At 36.5% G+C, this 22,011-nt stretch overlaps 1 protein-coding gene across 3 annotated transcripts in view; it reads left to right on the top strand.

The window, feature by feature from the left end:
• The window catches only part of LOC102912232 (sulfotransferase 2A1-like), a 36,018-nt gene that overhangs the window by 5,651 nt on the left and 8,356 nt on the right, over nt 1-22,011 (top strand). For 2 of the 3 annotated variants that reach the window (XM_006997179.4, XM_076571728.1), the window contains exon 4: nt 10,338-10,432. In XM_006997179.4, the coding sequence (XP_006997241.2) occupies nt 10,338-10,432 (95 nt within the window). The remainder of the gene's footprint in view (nt 1-10,337; nt 10,433-22,011) is intronic. The other variant, XM_042263022.2, reaches the window with a different exon arrangement.

Genomic DNA, 22,011 nt, shown 5'->3' with positions numbered 1-22,011 from the left:
TCTTCACATTGAATATTTTATCATTGTTATTTCTTTGTAGATACTAGATACATATTTTCTGGGAGCATATAACTCAGAAAACTTTCTTACATTTTATTAATTAGCTGAATCTTCACGATTAATGATTTCTTTTGGTCGATTAAAATCTTTTAATTTCATGGGATCCCACTTGTTGAGTACTGGCCTTATTTTCTGAGTGAGATGAGTAGCATTTAGAATGTCCTTACCTGTGATTACCTCTCAAAGTGCACTTCCTGTATTTTCCTCAAGCAGTTTTATAGTTTTGTGTATTCTGTTGAGGGTCTCGATACATTTATGATTGCTGTGAATGTGTGTATGTGTGTATGTGTGTGTGTGTGTGAATTTGTGTATTGTGTATGTGTGATAAAGGATTAAGATCTAAATTCATTCTTCTATACATAACTATCCAGTTTCCAAAATACCATGTACTGAAGATCCCATTTTTCTTCCAATGCATTTTTTTTTTGATTTTTCAAGGTAGGGTTTCTCTGTGTAGTTTTAGTGCCTGTCCTGAATCTTGCTCTGTAGATCAGGTAGGCCTCGAACTCATAGAGATCCACCTGGCTTTGCCTTCCGAGTGCTGGGATTAAAGGTGTGCACCACTGCTGCCTGGCCCAATGCATGTTTTTGATATTTTGTCAAAAATACAGTGCCTGCAGTTGTGTGAACTTATGTCTTGGTTTTCTATTCAGTTAATCCATATGTTTGTCTTGTGTCAGTTCTATGCTGTTTTCATTACTCTGTCTCTGTAGTATAACTTGAAATAAGGTACTATCTTTTTCCAAGGTGGCTTTGATTATCTGGGATTGTTTGTGTTTTTTGTATGAATTTATTATTGAATTTGTTCTTTAGAAATTTCAAAGATGCGTAAATTATATTCTGCTCATTGAAACCTTTTGCCTTCTTTGATCTCCTCTCACATTTAGTGACCCCCATTCCCTACAGTTCTCGTTTATAACTTTCATGTCTCTTTATTGATGACCCATTCAATTATTATTTTTGTTACTTTTGCAAAATCATTGTTATTTTAGGCCTTAGCATATTTTTATAACATATTTTTATTGATTCTTTGGGAATTTCCTATCTTACATATCAGTTCCACACATTTCCCTGTCCTTTCATATCTACCCTCCATGTTTGTATCCTGCCACTCAAAAGAAAATAAAAGTAAAAACAAAAACAAAAAACAAATATCTCACTGACCACTCTTGGTAATGTCAAGCTCTGCTATCAATCACCTATTTTCTCTCATACCATTCACAGCTGTCAAGTCTCCAATTCTACCATACTCGGACCAGTTCACTGCTCTGTATTCCTATCTGTCCATCACATATTTGTTCATTGTAATGGCATTGGGAACTGCTGTGTGTCACACCATATATTCTTTTACCCAAACAGTTTTTTTTTTGTTTTTATTATTATTATTATTATTATTATTATTATTATTTTACAACACCATTCAGTTCAACATAATAGCCACAGAATCCCCTGTTCTCCCCCTCTCGCCCACCCCTCCCCCCAGCCCACCCCCCATTCCCACCTCCTCCAGATCAAGGTCTCCCCCGAGGACCGGGGTTGACCTGGTAGACTCAGTCCAGGCAGGTCCATTCCCCCCTCCCAGACCGAGCCAAGTGTCCCTGCATAAGTCCCAGGATTCAAACAGCCAACTCATGCAACGAGCCCAGGACCTGGCACCAATGCACAGCTGCCTCCCAAACAGATCAAGCCAAATGACTGTCTCACCCGTTCAGGTGGCCTGATCCAGTTGGGGGCCCCTCAGCCTTTGGTTCATAGATCCTGTGCTTCCATTCATTTGGTTATTTGTCCCGGTGCTTTATCCAACCTTGGCTTCAACAATTCTCGCTCATATAAACCCTCTTCTTACTCACTAATTAGACTCCCAGTGCTCCACCAGGGGCCCAGCCGTGGATGTCTGCCTTCAGATTCCTCAGAGGGAAAGAGTGGGAGATCCTAGCTGGATCAAGAAAAGAGAGGGAGAACAAGGAATAGGAGACCATGGTAAATGAAGACCACATGAGAAGGTGAGAAGGGGAGGAAGCAGAGAGCTAGGGAGGCCCACGGAGATCCACAAAGATACCCCCTCAAAAGACTGCTGGCAATGGTCGCGAGACGACAGGAACTGACCTACTCTGGTGATGGGATGGCCAGACACCCAGATAGTGGTGCCATAAACCCCACCCAAGGACTGAGGAATCTGAAGGCAGACATACCCAAACAGTTTTAATTTCAAATGTTCATTGCAATGAATGGTTGGTCTGGTTCAGGGCCTCTGGCTTCCCCATCAATACTGGACCCTCATCCAGACTCCTCTCAGATATTCTACTCAGAGTCAAGGAGATCCTGTGCCTGTGGTTCCCTGAGCTTCTGTGGCAGCTAAGTTGTTCAGCCCTGGTCTTTACTGTGCCTTCCCCTGTCAGCAGAGGTGGCAGGCAATAGGCAGGGTCAGGGCTCACTATATTTCACATTTATTTCATGTTTTGTATAGAAGAGTTTTGTTGCATGCATGTGTGTTTTTTGAATATGTATCTTGTGCCTACAGAGACAGGAAGATGGCATTATGAACAATCATGTGGGTATTGGAAATTGAATCCTTATCCTCTTGAAGAAAAGTGAATATTTTTAACTGTTGAGCCTTGTCCCTATAACTAACTGTTTAATGTTTTACAATGCCATCTTAGTTTTTTTTGATAATTTTTATCTATGTAGACATTCATCCATATATTTTAGATTTTCCAGTTCAGTGGAATGATTTTAATGTAAACTTTAATAATTCTGTGAATTCACTGGTGCTTGTTATAATGACTTTCATGTCCTACTGTGTTATTTTTTGCTTTTTCTTTTCCCTTTGGTTAGTTTATCGAAAGTTTTTTTTAATAATATTAATATTTTGATGGTACAAACTCTAGTTCATTGAATCTCTAGGTTTGTTTTATTGTTGCTACTGTTTTAATTTCACTAATATTTTTAATGTCAGTGATTTCTTTCCAGCTAATAATTTTGCTGTTTCATTTATTCTTTTCCAAAGTCCTGAGGTGATTCATTAGCTAATTTATTAGAAATCTCCTTGACATTATACTGTGGTTAATTTGAGCTTTACACATCCCTCTTAAGGCAGTCTTCACTGCATCCCATAGGTTAAAGAATGTTGTAATTTATTTTTCATTTCACTGTAAGAAACTTTCTATTCTTAATTTCATCAAGGACTCATTCATCATTAAGTTGTGAGTTGTTTACCATCCATGGGTCTGTTTATGTTCTGAAGTTTCTCTTATTTACTTTTAGACATTTTATAGTTTTGGGGTAGAACATAAGGAATTACTCTAATTACCCTATGTTTGTTAAGGTGTTCTTTGTGACCTAGTATATGATCTATTGTAGAGAAAGTTCCATGGACTTTCATTGTGCATTCTTCAGTGTTTGGATATAATATTCTATAAATGTCTTTTAAGACCATTTTTCCTGTGATGTCAGTTAATTCTATTTATTTTCTACTGGGATGAAGTGTTAACTGTTGAAAATGAAAGTACTGTGATCCTTTTGGCTTTACATCTAGTAGTTTTTTTCTGTGCAAAGCTGGGTGAACCTGTGTTTGTAACTGTAAATTTCTCATTATGAATTGATCCTTTAAGCAGTAGGAAGTAATGTTTATCATTGCTCAATAGATTGGGTTTCAAGTCTATTATGCCAGATTAGTTCAGCAACATATGCTTGTTTTCTAGCTCCATTTTCCCAGAACACCTTTTTTCACCATATCATTGTAAGGTTATATCTGTCTTATATGATGAGATATAGCAAATATAAACTTCCTAGTTATTTACTCCAATGTCCTACACTGTGTCTTTTGATTAAGTAATTGGCAAATTAGTATTATGTACTACTGAAAGGTGTCTGTTGATTCCTCTCATTTTGATAATTTTACCAAGGTGATTGAACTGATTTCTTGTTTACCTCTTGATCTAGCTTGCTTTGTGGTCTCTGTGATAAAAATACTCTAGCAGGAAACAATGTATGAGAAGAAATTGTTTATCTGGCTTTAACTTTCAGGTCACAATATGTCTATGGGAGAAGTCAGAGCTGTATCTCCAGAAGGAACTGAAGCAGAAACCATTTTACTAATCTGCATGTTAACTTCTTTCAGTGTCTTGTGATCAGTTGTGTTCCTCATACAATCCAGCCCCAGCTACCTATGCTGTGGGCCCTAACACACCAATCATCAATCAAGACAACAGCATAAATACTTTGTCACCAGCCTATCTGATCTGTTCTAACTCTTAAATGTGACTCTCTCAGATAATTCTAGGTTGAGTCAACTTGACTACAGAAGTAAACTTCTGTTTGTTGCAGCCTTATGGATACATTTTTTTTCCTCTTTAGTGGAAAAGCATATTTTGTAGAACTGTGTTGATGGTCATAAATTCATTTTGAATACTTTTAGCATATAAATTTTTTCCTTCATTTATGAGACACAGTTATGATGGGATGAATATAGTAGTCTGAGTTGTCATTGGTTGTCTTTAGAACTTAAAATATAGTTTTCCAGGCCATCCTGCATTTTAAAATCACAGTTGAAAAATCTGTTATTCTGACAGACTTTCTTTTACATTAGACTTGGTGTTTCTCTCTTGCCAATTTCAATGGACTTTTATAGCTAGAGTTTTTTCTGGTCCTGCCTGGCCCACAGTCAGGACAAATCTCTCTCACCCGCCAGTCCCACAGGCACTCAGACCTAACAAAGTAAACACACAGAGACTTATATTATTTATAAACTGTATGGCCATGGCAGGCTTCTTGTTATCTTGTTCTTATATCTTGAATTATCACATTTCCATTAATCTATAAGTTGCCATGTGGCTCGTGACTTACTGGAATCTTAACATGTTGCTTTTCATGGTGGTGGCTGGCAGCATCTCTTTGCCTCAGCATTCCACTTCCCAGAATTCTCTTCTCTGCTCCTCCCACCTATACTTCCTGCCTGGATACTGGCCAATCAGCATTTTATTTATACAGAGTAATATCCATGGCAGACTTTCTTTGTTTGATTATAATTTTATGAGGTACATTTATTTTCTGGTCTTGTCTATATGATGTTCTAAATTCCTTCTGTATCTTATCTGGCATCCATTCTAACAAAAATCAAGCTAGAGAAAAAAGGGTTAATTTTCTTCACAATTCCAAGTTACAGTTTAATTTTGATGAGAAACCTAGGCAGGAAGTTAATGCAGTGTGTTCAAAGACAACAGTAGAGAGATATGTTTGTTCTTGCTTTCTTGCCTTCAGTTAATGTTCTCTTACCTTATGTTTCCCTGAACCCACATGAGTAGAGAATGGTGCTGCCCACAACATCCTTCACCTTTTACATCATCCGTTAATAATCAGGACATTCTTTCATTGATATACCCACAGGCTTATGTGATCTAGATACTTCCTCATTAAAAATCTGTTCCAAGGCAGTTATAGGTTGTGTCAAGTTAACAGTAGAACATTGTAATGTAACGTCTCTCTCTGTAACTATGGGAAATAATTTTAAAATGTTTTCTATGCCTATGAACCTCAGATTTGTTGTTTTCATAGAGTGACAGACATCATAGAATTCCCACTCATATCTTCTTGTTATGTTATCTTTGTTCTTATTGGATTGTCCCGCATCTTTCAACTTGCCTTCACACTGTTATATATTTTTCTTTTAAAATTGTATTATTCATTGTGATCTGGTGTATATATATGCATAAGTGTCTTGTGGGTGCTCACATCTCACAGAACATTTGAGGAACATGAGAAAAACTTTGTGGAGCCAGTTGTCTATTTCTAATCTCTACGTCTTACAGAGACTGAGGTTTACATGATAAGCATTTTACCCATTGTCATCCCATTACTCTACCATTCTATTTTGTATAACTATTTAATTCATTTACAATTTATTTTTTGTGTAGATCTTTTTGTGCTACTTCATACTTTCTATTGTGTACTATGATTTATTCTTTAAAATGATGTCATCATAGGAGTTTGAGAGATGGCTCTGGCCAAAAGCACTTGATACTTTTTAGAAGAGAGTGGTTTGTTTCCCAGTACCCTTACAGAGGGGCTCACTACTTTCTATAACTTAAGATTCAGGGAAAACTGACACTCTCACCTCTGTAGGCACACACCCACCCCCCCACACACTTGTATTCACATAAAAACACACAAACATACAAAAATGAAAATATGATAAAACATTTAAAATGTATTTCTTTAACAAGTTTCTAGAGATTTGTATATTCTCCAAATATCATGTTTAAAATCCCTCCTCTCGTTTCCTTTTCCTACTCCTTCTCCTCTTCATCGCACCCTCTCTTTCTACCAGATGACTTATTTCCCTCAATCTGGATATTAATGTGATTACTAATGATATCAAATAACCTTGCTTCCTACCTTCATTTGATTTCACTCATCAGGCTTCTTTATTGATGGTAATCTCCCTTTCTATCACCATATGAGATACCATGCTTCACATATTTGTTATTGGAGCTTTCTGTCTTCCTTGGAAACTTGTCCAGGTGGCAAGTACTTACTTGTCTGGTTATTGAATATTACTCCCCAATAACACTCAAATTTTGTGATTGTGGTTGTTGTTGTTGGATATAGTCACAAGGACTCATAATTTGGTATCTATCAATTAAAGTGTGACAGCTAATAAATTTACAGGCTGAGTAGGATGATATAACCCTCAATCAAAGTACTAATTGGGTGGAGATGAGTAGATAAAAAATTCAAGGCCATCCTTGTTTACATACCATGATTGTCTTGTTGTCATACCCTTTGCAATTCATGACCCCAAACAAATACCTTTTAAAACAACTTCCAAAGCAGAGCTTCTGTTAATTATTATCAATTTCTATCATTGGCTTGTTTTTGGTGCCCTCTCCAACATTCTTTTGGCTTTTTTTTTTGAGACAGGATCTGTTGTATCCCACGTTGACCAGAAATTCATTCTGTAATTGAAGATGACATTGAACCCCTGGTCTTTTGTTTCTATCTTCTGAACCTTTATGTCTACCTTGTTTGAGACAATCTCCTTCTTTATGTTCATTCCTGTGTGTGGAAATTAGCAGGTCTCATGCTTATGGGCATTATCCTGTCCTCAACTCCCATTCACAGGAAAGATACTAGGTTAACAAAATGACGCTGCATCACCATATTTGAATGGTTTTTGAGGATTCAAACCTGGGTCTTCTTATATACAAGGCAAATGCTTTCCATTGAGCCATCACCTGAGCCTAGCTTTCAGTCTCTTTGAGGGACTTAATTGTCTCATATGTTATGCAATTCACTTTATCTCTACACTTTCTCTGTAGATCATTTACCACCATCAGGTTTCAACAAAATCTTAGATTCATTGAATTCATGTATCCTACTGCTCTGACACTGGCTTTATTTGATTCAGTTGGTTCTTCATATAATGGGGAACAATGCAAGTCCTCAATGGAGGGTGAGACATGAAGAGACTACATAACTAGACCAGGAACACTTAGGACACTCTGACTATTGAAAACACATCAGTAGTACTAGGAATGTAAATGAAGCACTGGTTTGAATGTGGAAGGCTATGACTTGAATGACTCTAGTTGTCTGTGTTCTAGAGTGTCTGGTCTTAAAGAGTCACTATCCACAAGTTGTAGAACCTTAGAGGTAGGTGTTAGTGGGAAGAGATCTCCTTCAAAAGGGGTTAATAGAGCTTGCCAGACATGATGGCAATAAAAAGTCCCAACGTGGACATGCTCAGAACCCTCTGGCTTCCTGTTTTGTTTTGATCACATTTTACCAACTCATGCCTTTGTCACTGCTACTTACCTTTTGGATGTCTCTTCATGGCATCAGAAATAAATCTGTAATGTGATGAGTTTACTAATGAACTAAATTTTATCTTCTTATTTACTGTGTGTGTGTGTGTGTGTGTGTGTGTGTGAGAGAGAGAGAGAGAGAGAGAGAGAGAGAGAGAGAGAGAGAGAGAGAGAGAGAGAGATGTTAACATTGCCATGAAGACCAGCTTTCAGGAACTCAAGGAATGAGTGGAAAGCCATGGAGTCAGCAAACTAATCACTTAACTTGAATTTTCTATCTGAAGGAGTAAAACCTAATTCACTGGGGACAGAGAGAGGACTAAATATAATTCTCTTGGGACAGAAAAAAGGAAGAAACATACACAAACATTTGTATTTCTCCATCATTTTCTTTTTGTTCTTCATTTTTCCCTTACTGCTTATGTATCTGAACAAAATTTCTCAGACAATATAAAAATTATAAAATTTAAAATTTTATATAAAATATAAAATAAAAAAAAATTGCAATGTGATTTCATTCTATTTTTCAAGTAAATAATTACAATGAATACAGTTAGAAATCATGATTTCCAATTTCCCTTAAATGATTAAACATCCTACATATTGTAGATGAAAAACAAATTATCTCAAGAACTCTCATACATTCATATCCAAGCAGCTTGGTATAGATTAACAGAATAAAAGCAAGTAAGATATATTTCTCAGCCAGTCTTTTACTGGCAAGCTGGATTTTGTGGTTACAAGGGAAGGGTCACTCATTTCATTACTTATCTCAAATGGTAATCTTATAAAGAATCTTGAAAAAAATCACAATCCGAATTATTATATAAAAAAAACAATCAGTCTTCTGTCTTTTAAATACTCAGAATGTATTTTCATTCATCAATAACTTTTTTTTGTATTAGGAAGCAGATGGCAGAAATGGGCATTTATTAATCACCATCTTTGAATTAATTATCAGGATTTAAAGAATTAAGGTATTAATCTTCATCTTTAATTACCAAGCCATCCCAACTAGAATGAGCAATCTGATAATAATAGCCAAGCTGCTTTGGTCTTGTTTTTTGACCTCAATGTGTCCCTCACACAACTATGTTTTTTTCTAAATTTTATATGTTTGCTTCAGGTTTTTCATATCAAAGTTATTAATTAAAATATCTTATCCTATCTGTAAGTCATAGTGGAAGCTTTGTTTTAGCTATGATAATCACTTAAGTCAATGAACACATATCTCAACATTAAGATTAAAAGAATTTGAGCTAGCTTAACTTCTGGGACACAACTATGTTGTTGTTTATTTTTCACTCTTTTGGGTGGTCTAATACCCAGCTCCAAAATAAATTACATAAGGAGGCTTTTGCTTACTTGTAAATACCCGGCCTAAATTTGACTTGTTTCTTGCCAGCATTTCTTAACTTAAATTATTCCATTTACCTTTTGCCTCTGGGATTTTCCCATTCTCTTACACCTATAAATCTTACTCTTACTCCTACTGGGACTGGCTGTGTATCTGGGTGGTTGACCCCAATGTTCCTCTTCTTCTTTCTCATTTCTCGGTCTTTTTACTCCCAGTATTCTTCAATATATTCTCTGCCTGCCAGCCAGCCCCTTCTGTTTGTTCTTCTGCCTCACGATTGGCCTTCAGATCTTTATTAGACCATCAGCTGTTTAGACAGGTACCATAACACAACTTCACAGAGTTAAACAAGTGCAACATAAGCAAAGGTAACACACCTTAAAATAAATTCTACAAAAGAATTATTTTATTTAATCATTAACCTAAGCCACAGTCATTATGGATACTCAAGAAAAACTAACTGTGTGACATTCCCTTGTTCTTATTTTCTATCCTTTGCAGGCCCTGATTTGTCAGGGGCAGGGAAACACCATATTTTGCTTTTGACTTTATTAGAGTTTCTACTAAGCTAACCTCTATCACAATCAGTTACTATATTAAAGACCCCCAATAATCAAAATTCCATTTAAACTTATACTATTATTTTGTATAAAATCTTTGCTTTAAATAGAATAGCTTAGGAGGAAATCATCTTTATAATAATCCACTGATAGAAATGCCCAGGAGAATGGGATATTTCCATTGGATAGTCATAATAAATTAAGGGCAGTGGGGATTTCCCCACACCCATTCATACCATGAAAAAGCAGAGGAAAATATCAATGGTAAACATGTAACAGCACAGCAGCAGTGGCAAGAGACATTCTGGGGCCAAAGCCATCAAGGTCTTGCTTATCTAAGACTCACTCATCTGAGCTTTGCTTCCTGGTAAACAAACCACCTACACTTCAATTGCCAGCTGCTGATTCTATGACATGGCCACAGGCAAAATATCACATTGAATTATGTAAATATTGGATTTTTGTAAAGCTGCCTCTCATTTGCAGAGAAGAGAAGAATATAAGGCAGACCTCAGTCTGATTATTTGTAATCAACACTTCCCTTCTCCATTCCCACAGTAGTATATGGATCATGGTTTGAGCACACCCGTGACTGGTTGTCTATGAGAGAAAGGGACAACTTCCTGGTACTGAGCTATGAAGACATGAAAAAGGTAACTGTTATTCTTACAGCTATCATACAATCCATTAGCCTTTCAGCCCATACAGCACCACACATTCCTCAGTATTCCCATTCCACCTACTCTATCAGTGGTAGGCGCATGAAAAGTCACTAATTATGAGATTACACCCCATGTCTTTTATTAGCCTACATCTGGTGTTTCCTCTTCAGCCTCTTTGTCCATCGTACTTGACCCTGAAGTAGGGTGTGGTAGATCAAACTTGTTCTACTGGTTTTCCAATTTTGTCTGTACACCACATTCGATACAGCTAATAACCCAGTGATCAATGGAGAAAGGGTAAACAGTGTCATTCCACTGGTGGGTCCAAATGAATGCCGTCTCCCTTTGATGAAAACAAGAGGGCAAAAACATGCAATCTGTCAGGGAGGTTGGTGTCCTGTGCTCTGCAGTACAGAGGGTTCTGCATGGTTAGCTAGAACACGCTAGAAATTTCAAAAGTTTTAGAAGATAATATCTAAAAGTGTTTTAACATTAAGTAATGCAATCTATCTAAATAATCAGATAGCCCCTAACCTTATAGGATTTTGCAGATTTAATTTCATTGAAATGAAATGCTGAATGTTATAAATATATTTAATACTATGTATCTGTCTTAAATATCTCTTATTTTAAAAAATAAAAAAAACATATCTTGGAAGAGTGTCACAACTCTAAACCATGCATTGCAAGATAGAGCTTTAGGTAATCCTTGGTTGTCTGATGTGTGTGAGGCCAACCTTGGCTACAAGAGACATTATTTCAAAAGACCATTAAGGGAACTAATTTTGAAGTTCATTTGTGTATTTTATGTTCCGTTAATAAAAAATTCTCCCTCTAATGATGGGCACGTAATAATGAAACCAAACATATAATCAAAACAGTATTCTCATTTGATCAACAACCCAAAAATTTAAGTAGTTTGGAAGTTATATGTGAAAGGTAACCATCATTTACACATTTACATATCACAGATAAAGATATCAATTGTAATTTTTACTGAGCAAAAAAAAAAGCACTGAGCAAACAGTCTGTCAGAAAAAAAAACAATTTCTCACCTTAGAATTCTTCAAAAATTTAGTTAAGGAGGAGAAGGAGTCTTAAAGCCACTGTTTACCTTATAGAAGTAGATCTGGTGACAACAAAGGCAGGTGTTAGTTGTAACTTTTTGTTTTGATTTCCCTACTATATTTTTTATTGTTTAAAAAAATTTGTAAATTACATACACACACACACACACACACACACATATATATATGGGAATAAAGTTGTGTGCCACCACGCCTGGCAATTTAAATATATTTTTGATCATATTCTTTCCCTCCCACAATTCCTTCAGAATTATTTCCCTTTCTTCACCCACCCAAATCTAAATTCTTTGTTTAAAAAAGTCCCCAAATGAAAACAATACCAAAAGAGAAAAGCACCATGAGACTGGACTAGGCCCTTTGTATAGGCAAGACATTTGTGTAGTTTGCTGCTTAATGGGCCCCTGTTAGTGTGATCAGGATCCATCCCTTGTGCATGAGTAAGCTTTTTAGAGCCCATTGCCTATGGTGGGACAACTTACACAGTCTTGGTGCAGGAGTAGGAGCTTAGACCTGCCTCAACTGACTCTGCTGACACCACATGGGAGACCTTGCCTTGAAGGAGTTGGGAATGGGGTTTAGAGAGGGGAGGCTAGAGGGTCAGAGGAAGGAAGGAAAGGGGATCTGTGATTGGTATGTAAAATGAATAGAAAATTTCTAGTAATAATGAAAAATAAAAACACCAACTGTAACCAAATGAAAGCATCCCCCAAACACATACAAAACTGGTGTGTCTAGTATACGTCGGTCAATTACTCCTGAACATGAAGACTGCTCTGGAGTAGCAAATACATACAGGGTCACTGCACTGGAGAAACCTGATATTTGCGGTGCGCTCCTCTCGACCAGCAAGGAAGAACGACCACCACACAAAGATTCTTCTCGGATCACACTTTTATTGGAGAGCCTTTGGTTGAGGGAGAGCTGGAAGCGAGGGGAGGGAGCAGTAAAAGCGGCTGCTTTATATAGGGAAAAGAGGCGCGAATCGCTGGCTGAACTTAGCTTGCCACCAGGCACCATAGGATTGGTGGGGGACCAATATATAGCTTGCGCATGTGCAAAGCAGAGGCGCATATTTCGTCGAAAGCATTGTCTTAGAAGTAATAAATCTTCAGAATGCAAAGAAGTCAGCTCGATCTTATAATGGCGATTGTCCCGGCTCCCTGCAGACATTCCCTCTCCCAGCAGGTGCAAATGACAGTTAAGGTGTAAACCTTTATCCTAGTGGACTGAATATCATTCATTCATTCATTCATTCATTCCTTTATAAAAGGGTACCAAAGTAAAATACAATATGATGAAATAATACTATCATCTTAGAGTTAGACAAGACAATTCAACAGAACAAAAGCATCACAAGAAATGGCACAAAAATCAGAGACCCATATGTTTGAACACTTGGGAACCCCCCCCCCCCAAAATCATGAAACTAGAAACTCTAAAATAGAGCAGAGAACTGGTGCAGACATGGAGCAAAATGCAGCATGCTTCAGAATGTGGCTTCATACATGTTTTTACCATGCTAATGTGGAGGGCCTTGTTTTCCTCATGTCCTCCCTCCTCTCTGGCTCTTACACTTTCTTCTTCTGAGGAGGAGTTATTGGAGCTACAGAGGGAGGGATTTAGTGGAAATATGCCATTAAGTACTGATTTGTTCAAAAGTATCCACTCTGTGTAATATCTGTCTATGGGTCTTTTTATTTGTTCTTGCCAAATTCAGGAGCAAGCCTCTCCAATGATGGATGAACAAGGCACAAACCAGAGAATAGTAGAATATCATTAGGAGTCATTTTGTCACTAAATTGTTTAGACCAGTATTAATTACTTTTACCCTAGGTTCCCAGGGTATCTAGTCTCTGGTCACCAGAGCAGTATCAGGTATGAGTTCCATCTCTTGGAGTGGGATTTAAGTATAATAAATTATTGGTTATTTCCTCCCACGAGCTTTGTGCTACCATTATTGTAGCATATCTCTCAGGTAGGACACAAATGTAGATCAGAGGGTTTGTGGCAGGCTTCATGTTTGCATTTCTCTTTTGATAGTATGCATAGTACTTTCTTTTAACAAAGATGATGGAATGCGGAGCTGAAAGCTGTATGTATTCACCAGCATATCCATGTTTGATGAGTGATAAAGGTGCTGTCTACAGCAATGGTGCCTTGCTGTCAGTTTGTGGAGAGCAACCTATAGTATTAGCAATGGCCTGTGTTAGGGGTTCCCATGGAGTCGCTTTGGCCAAGAACTCAATTAGATGTAACCTGATATGAGAAATGGAAGCTTCCTTCGGTGACAAGAGACTGTCACCGAACACTATTTCTCCCATTAATTGATAATATTATTTATATTGTCATCACATGTGTATATATTTTAAAAAGTTTTTATTGTACTAGATTTCCATATATTTGCTCAAATATTCCTTAATTTTTGTTTTCACTCCTCATATTCCCTCCCTCCCTTAAGTTCCTTTCCTGCTCCCCATTTAATCATCCATTTCAAGCCTTGCTAATCCACCCATAATGTGTTCTCTATGCTTAGTATTTTTCATTATAATTATAGACTGTAGGGCCTTTCTTTCCTGTTATAGTCTATTTTGTGTTTTGCAATTTATTTTAAATTTGATGTCCTCCTTCTTTAGGTTAGTGAATTATGTTCCTGATTTTTTTTGCTTCATTTATTTATTTATTTATTTATTTATTTATTTATTTATTTATTTTTATCCAAACCAAAATTTCCCTCACTTCCCTCTTTCTGCTTCCACCACTATCCCCCATCCACTTCATTCCCCTCCACTGTTACTCTTCAATACAGCTGGGCCTCCCAATGATATCAGCCTGCCATGGTACATCAAATACCAGGGTGACTAGTCTCTTCCTCTATCTTTAAGATTCAATGATGTAATCTGGTATCAGAAACGGTTGTTGAAAGGAAGCAAAAGAGTCAGAGACTTCCCCTGCTCTCATTATTAGGAGTCTCACATGAACACTAAGTTACACAACTGCAATATATATGCACAGCACCTATCTCCGTCTCATGCAGGCCCTTTGGTTCAGTCACTGTGGGCCCCTATGAGCACAGGTTAGTTTAGTCTGTGGGTTTTCTTTTGGTGTGTTTGGTATCACTGGGACCTAAAATACAGCCTTGCCCTCTTCTGTAGGATATTGTGAGCTCCACTTAATGTTTGGCTGTAGGGTAATTCTCTGCATATTTTTCCATGAGTTGCTTTGTTATGAAGCCTCTATGATGACAGTTACACTAGACTTCAATCTTTTAGAAAAGAAGGATATCATTAGGAATCATTTCATTGACAATTTTTCCATTCATATTTGGTTCTATTCTAAGCCTCTGGGTTAAACTGCCTCTGGATCCTGATCCTCAGAGGGGAGCCCCTCTCAAGATACAGGTTGGCACCTGTGCCAGTCATTAGTTTTTCACTCTCACAATTTCTGCCACACCTTTACCTAAGTCAATGTTGGCAAGACAGATTGTAAGTAGAAGGCTTTGTGGCTAGGTTGGTGGACCAGGCCTTCCACTGGACATTTTGCCTGGTTACAGGAGATGGCCAGAACAATTGCCATGTTATGTGTTAATGCGTCAACCTCATAGATTCATGAATGTTTCCATTGCTCTAGGTTTCCATCTCATCCCCGAGATGCCCCTAGATCCCAGTGTCTCTCTTAATTCTTTCTCAACCCATCCTTCACAAACATGATCCCTCCTGTTCCCATCTCCATTCTCCCTTCTATGTTTTTCCTCATACACTATCAATCTCCATTTTACTTCTTCACAGTGAGATTCATGCATACCCCCTTGAGCATCCCTAGGTATTTAACTTCTCTGTTCTGTGGGTTGTAGGGTTGTAGCTTGGTTCTCCTTCACTTTCTACGTATTAGTCACATATGATTGAGTACATACCATTCTTGTATTTCTGGGTCTGGATTACCTTACCCAGGATTATCTTTCTACTTCAACCAATTCATATTTAATAATACCATTGTTTTAAACAGCTGAGTAATATTCCATTATGTAAATATACCACATTTTCTATAACCATTTTTCAATTGAGGTTATTTACAGTTTCTATTACAAATAAAGCTTCCATACACATAGTAGAACAATGGTCCTGTGGTATGGATTGTTCTTTGGGCATAAGCCCAGGAGTGGTATGATATAACTGAGTCTTGAGGTAGATCGATTCCCAAATTTCTTAGAAACTGCCATATTTATTTCCAAAGTGGATGTATAAGTTTTTACTCCCACCAGCAGTGGAGGAGCATTCCCCTTGCTCTATGTGCTATCTGTCATAATTTGTCAATGGTGATTTTGATCTTAGCCATTCTGACCAATTTAAGATAAAATCTTAGTGATTTTTTTAATTGCTTTTCTCTGATAGCTAAGGGTTCAAATAATTCTTTTACTGTTTCTCAGTCATTTGATACTCCTCTGTTGAGAATTCTCTGTTCAGATCTGTACTTTATTTTTAAATTGGATTATTAATTTTATTGGTATCTAGTTTCTTGTGTTCTTTATATGTTTTAGGTATCACACTTACGTCAGATGAAGAATAGGTAAAAGTCTTTCCCAATTCTGTGAGTTGCCTTTTGTCCTATTGATAGTTTCCTTTGCTCTACACAAACTTTTTAGTTTTATGAGACCCCATTTGTTAATTGGCAGTTTTTATACCTGCTCAATTAATGACTTGCTCAGGAATTTGTCTCTAGTTCCAATGTCTACAAGGCTATATCCCACTTTCTCTTTTCTTTTCTTTTTTTTTTTTTTTGGTTTTTCGAAACAGGGTTTCTCTGTGTAGTTTTGCGCCTTTCCTGGAACTCACTCTGTAGCCCAGGCTGGCCTCGAACTCACAGAGATCCATCTGGCTCTGCCTCCCGAGTGCTGGGATTAAAGGTGTGTGCCACCACCGCCTGGCTCTTTTATCATGTTAAGTGTATCTGGATTTGTGTTGAGGTCTTTGTTCCTCTTGGATTTGTTTTTGTACAATGATAGATATGGATTTATTTACATTCCTATACATGTGAACATTCAGTTTTACCAATGCCATTTGTTGAAAATGTTGGTTTTTCCATGGTATGATTTGTTTTTTGTTTTTTGGTGTTTTTTTTGGCAAAAATCAAATGTTCACAGGTGTATGTATTTACCTCTGGCTTCTTGATCTTATTCCAATGAACAAGTTTTATGCTTTTAATGCCAATAATATGTGAGGTTTATGACTATTGCTTTGTGGTACAGCTTTATTCGGGGACAGTGATATCTCTAGAAGTTACTTTCTTGTCCAGGATTGTTTTAGCTATTCTGCTTTATTTTTCCATACAATGTTGAGTATTGTTTTTATTTCAACTTCTGTAGAGAATTGTGTTGGAATTTTGATAGGTATTGCATTGAATTTTTAGATTGCTTTAAAAAAAAACATTTGCTTTTCATTTATTACACATACAGTGTTCTGTCTACATGCCAGAAGAGGGCACCAGATCTCATTATAGATGGTTGTGAGCAACCTCTGGAAGAATGGCCAGTGCTCTTAACTTCTGAGCCATCTCTCCAGCCCGTAGATTGTTTTTGATAAGTTGTACAGTTTAATTTGCTAATCCTGATGATCAATGAATGTAGGAGACATTTCCATCTTTTAATATCTTCTCCAATTTCTTTCTTCAGAGTCTTTATGTTGTTATCATGCAGGTTTTTAAATTACTTTCTTAGAGTTACACCAAAATCTTTATATTATTTGTGGCTATAGAGTAGGGTGTTGTTTCTCTGATTTCTTTCTCACCCCAATTATCATTTATATAGAGAGTAATACTGAATTTTTTTAGTTAATTTTGTATCCAAACACTTCACTTAAGATATTTATCAGTTTTGGAGTTCCTTGGTAGAATTATTGGGGTAAATTAAGTATGTTATTGTATCACCTGCAATTTGTTTCCCATTATTCTCCATCAGTTTTCATATTCTGCAAGATAACACTTCAAGTACTATGCTAAATAGATGTTGAAAGCCTTGTCATGTTCCTAATTTTTGTATAATTGCTTTGACTTTCTCTCCATTTAATTTGATTTAATTTAATTTGGCTATTGGTTGCAATATATTGCCTTTAGTATGTTTAGGTATGTCCCAATATCTCTGATCTCCCCAAGGTATTTATCACAAAGGGGTGTTCCTGTTTGTCAAAGGATTTTGTTTTTCCATCTAACAGGGTGATTGTGTGGTGTTTTTCTTTCAGTTTGTCTACATGCTGGATTAAATTAAATTAACATATATTGAATAATCCTTGCATCTCTGGCATGAAGTCCACCTAATCAGGGTGGATGATCTTTTTGTTTTCTTGGATTCAGTTTGTGAGGATTTTATTGAGTATTTTTCATGTATGTTCATGAGGGAAATTGGTCTGTAATTCTATTTTTGTTTATTTTTTGTGTGGTTCAGCTATAAGGGTAACTGTAGCATTATAAATAATTTGGCAATATTCCATCTATTTCTTTTTATTTTATTTATTTATTTAATGCTGAATGTCATTTATTGAAGGAGGGAGAAGGTCTTAAATACAGGCTTACAGCAAAATGGGAGAACCCCAGTGGGCAGAAGTTCGCTACTGATGTTTTACAATCTTGCATCTAACCTGTTAATGCCCATTATTCAGGATACATAGACAAGGATCTTCCCTTAAGCATTCAGGAGGGTGGAACCCAGTAGGGAATTAGCATAGGAAGGATATCAAGGTCAAGGTCAGCAAGCAAGGCAACAGTTACCCAAAACTGCCCTACAGGCCCCTCTTTTACTAAAAAATGAGCTTCTGACTTAGGTTGTGTATGACATGAGCAGGTCACCTTACCCATCATAAACATGCCTGCCCAGGCCACACAGGCACTCTGTCTTAGGTTGGTGAACCACCCCCAGGCATTACTCATCTCTGAATACTCATTATCATGCAGGCTCAATTGTGTGTGAGATGCAGAGTTAACTGCTGCCACAGATCTCAAAGTGGTGCTGGGCTTGCAATCTGTGTTTTTGACATGGAAAAGACCAACAGAAATCCTAACCCACCCATAGCCAGTAGGCTAAAGGCAACTGAGCCATTCCATTCCTTAACGAGCCTTACTGCAAATTGGAGTCCTTGTAAGATGGTATCCCAAAAGCAAATCGAACTTGAGTTTATATATTTATAATTTTTAAAGCCAATTGGAATGTATATAACTATTGAATTAAATTTATCATGTCCAATAGAATGAAAGATTCACTAACTGTAGTAGCTACTTTTGCTGCCAGGGTCTCCACTGCCTAGCTGTAGTAAGCAATTATGAAATGGTAATCCCAGAAACAATAGCAGCGATGGAAACCACTGCTATAACAGCAACAACAGCAGCAGCAATGCCAAATTCTCTTCTGGAGCGTGTGGACATCCACTGGCATGAATACAACTCCAAGAACACAAACCGCCAATGTTCATTTTTCTTGATTCCAGCAGGACATAAGCTGGCAGCTCTGCAAAAGAACAACTAAGAACCATAAAGAAAAAAAACAGGCAGCTTATAAGGAACATAACTAATGGTCTTATAATGGCTACATTCAGGCTCATAAATTTTAAGATATTTTCAAAGGGGGCCTAAATGAATTTCAGGAGGCCAATAAACGTTGCACGGAGCCACTCTTGAAACATAGGTACTAGACCAGCTTGAAGAGGATTGTGAAAATGAAAAGGCTTAGCTGGTATGCTACTGTTAAAAAATGGAGGACAATGACCTTCAGGGTTATCTTTAATCTCCAAGGTGTCTGGGTGACACATTCACAAACATACTTGAAAAAGCAGTTACCATACATTACCTTCTGGAGAACCCAACTGCATGGCTACAGTTCCTAGGCTTACTTTAATGCTTGCCAAAGCTGGCCATATTGGGCTTTCAATCCATCTATTTCTATTTGGTGGAATAATTTGAGGAGAATTGGTATTAGCTCTTCTTTGAACGTCTGGTAGAATTATGTACTAAATTATGTACCATCTAGTCCTGGGCTACTATTGGTTGGGAGACTTTTAATGACTGCTTCTACATCCTTGGGAATTACTCATCTATATAAATTGTTTTGAACTTCATATAACTTCAGTAAGTGATATCTAACACAAACATCGTTCACTTCTTTTAGATTTTCCAAGTTTGTGGTGTAGACAATTTTGACTTAATGGCCCAATGATTTCTTTTATATCCTAGGTATGTGTTGTTATGTCTCTCTTTTCAATTATGATTTTGTTAATTTGGATATTCTCTCTGTACCTTTTAGTAAGTTTGGATAAGAGTTTGTCTATCTTGTTGTTTTTCCTCAAAGAACCAACTCTGTGTTTCATTTTTCTTTGTGTTGATCTTTGTTTTTAGTGTATTGATTTCAGTCCTCTATTTGATTATTTCCTGAAGTCTGTTACACTATTTGTGTCTGTTTCTTATTGTTCTAGAGCTTTTAATTTTGCTTTTAAGTCTCTGCTATGAGAATTCTCTAATTTCCTCAATCAGCGTCTTAGTGCTATGAGTCTTCCTCTTAACACTACTTTACTTGTGTCCCATTAGTTAGAATAGGTCATGGGTTTATTTTCACTGAATTCTGGAAAATCTTTGTTATCTTTATTTCTTTTTTGACCCATTGTTAATTCAGTTGGGAGTTTTTCAGTTTTTATGATTTTATAGGCTTTCAACAGTTTACATTGTTTTTGAAATGCATATTTTACTGACAGTGGTCTCATAGTATATAGTGGGGTATTTTAATTTTTTTTAATCTATAGAGACTTGATTTATGACTGAGTATATGATCAGTTTTGGAAAAGGCTCCACAAGGTACTGAGATATAGGTATAATCTTTGGTATTTGGGTGAAATGTCCTTTAGATATATGTTCCAGTCAATTTGAGCCATAATGTCTATTAATTTCATTATTTATCTGTTTAAATAATTCCATTATTTACCTGTTTATTTATTTATTTCTGGATGGCATATCCACTTGTAGGAATAATCTGTTGAAGTCTCTCACTATTAATATTTGGGATTTAGTGTTTGATTTAGGTGTAAGTCACATGTCTTTTACAAATGTGGGTGCTGTTGCATTTGGAGAATAGATGTCAAGAATTGAAATGTTATTATGGTAGATTTTTCCCTTAATGAATATGAAATATCCTCCTCCTTTTCTTTTGGATTATTTTGGTTTGATTTCTCACCTTTACATTTAAATTAACCCATCTTTATTAATCTTTGTATTGTCCCAGGTCCTGTGGCTTTACCTGTCCTTCAGCAACTTGCTCCTTGGGCATCTCAGATGTGCCTCTCCACTCTGCCCTTCTTCTTCCCCTCCTCAGTTTAGTTTCTCCACCTAACCTTATCCAGCCTGGGTATTGGTCAATACACTTCTTTATTAACCAATTAGAACATAATTTACACAGGGTATAGGAATATTCCACAACATTTCCCTCTTTTTTTGTCTAAATTAATAGGAAGGTTTTAGCATTAACATAATAAAGCTATATACAATGGAAACTGTTACTAAATAAGAATTACAGTAGCCATTTCCAAATCCATTTGCATTTGGCAAAAGTAGATAAAATGATTATCTAACTAATCTTAGTCTGAAGTTTTGTATCTAATTTACTTCCCATTATAACTAAGGAAAACTATATTTATAATATTTATATCTGTTTATTCTTCAACTCCACCAAACACCAGAAGCATGAAATATTACTTAATGACAGGGACATCAGGCTATCATAAAAGTCACCCAAACTTCTTCTGCAATGACGGGACATTCATCTTTGACCTACAGGCCTAGATTATCTGCCAGACTTTACTGTGAAGCAGAGAAATCTAAAGGACTTCCCAACTTGTCTCCTCTTTCAGTTTTTGCAGTGACTATCAACAGTTGAGTCAATGGCAGTTTCTTTGCCCACATTGCTAGCTTTATTCATAAAAAAGCCTCCACATAGTTTCTTTGATATTCATCATCTTTCTGAAGTTGATTGGTGCTGCCAGGGCAGACACATCTCACTTTCCTGAAAAGCTTAAATTGTTAAAACATTTAAAATGCCTTATTTTATAGTTGTTTGAACTTTTTGAAGATTATCTATCTATTTATAATATATGTTTGTATACCTAGAACACCTAACTAACAAGACTTTTAATTTGACTATTATAGATGACTATTGATCTGTATTTCATAATTGTATATTATATTTATAATTGAGTTGCATAAGAAATACCTTAAGCAAGTATATAATACATTATAACAAGATTAACTATAATTTGGTATAAATAAAGTAAAATTCATTCCAATGTTTAATATTTAGAGATTAACAACTGTTTTGGAGGGATTAAAGAAGATTCCAAAATCTACTTTTTTCCCCATAATAATTAAACCTTTTGCCCATAATTTCTGTATCATATACCCTTTCTTCTTTAGAAAGAAATTGATTATGACCAATATAAATTTGTAAACAACTCTCCTTAA

This window comes from Peromyscus maniculatus, chromosome 1 (genome assembly GCF_049852395.1).
Source record: "Peromyscus maniculatus bairdii isolate BWxNUB_F1_BW_parent chromosome 1, HU_Pman_BW_mat_3.1, whole genome shotgun sequence".
Lineage (NCBI taxonomy): Eukaryota > Metazoa > Chordata > Mammalia > Rodentia > Cricetidae > Peromyscus > Peromyscus maniculatus.
This window is presented reverse-complemented; position numbering and strand designations above follow the sequence as displayed.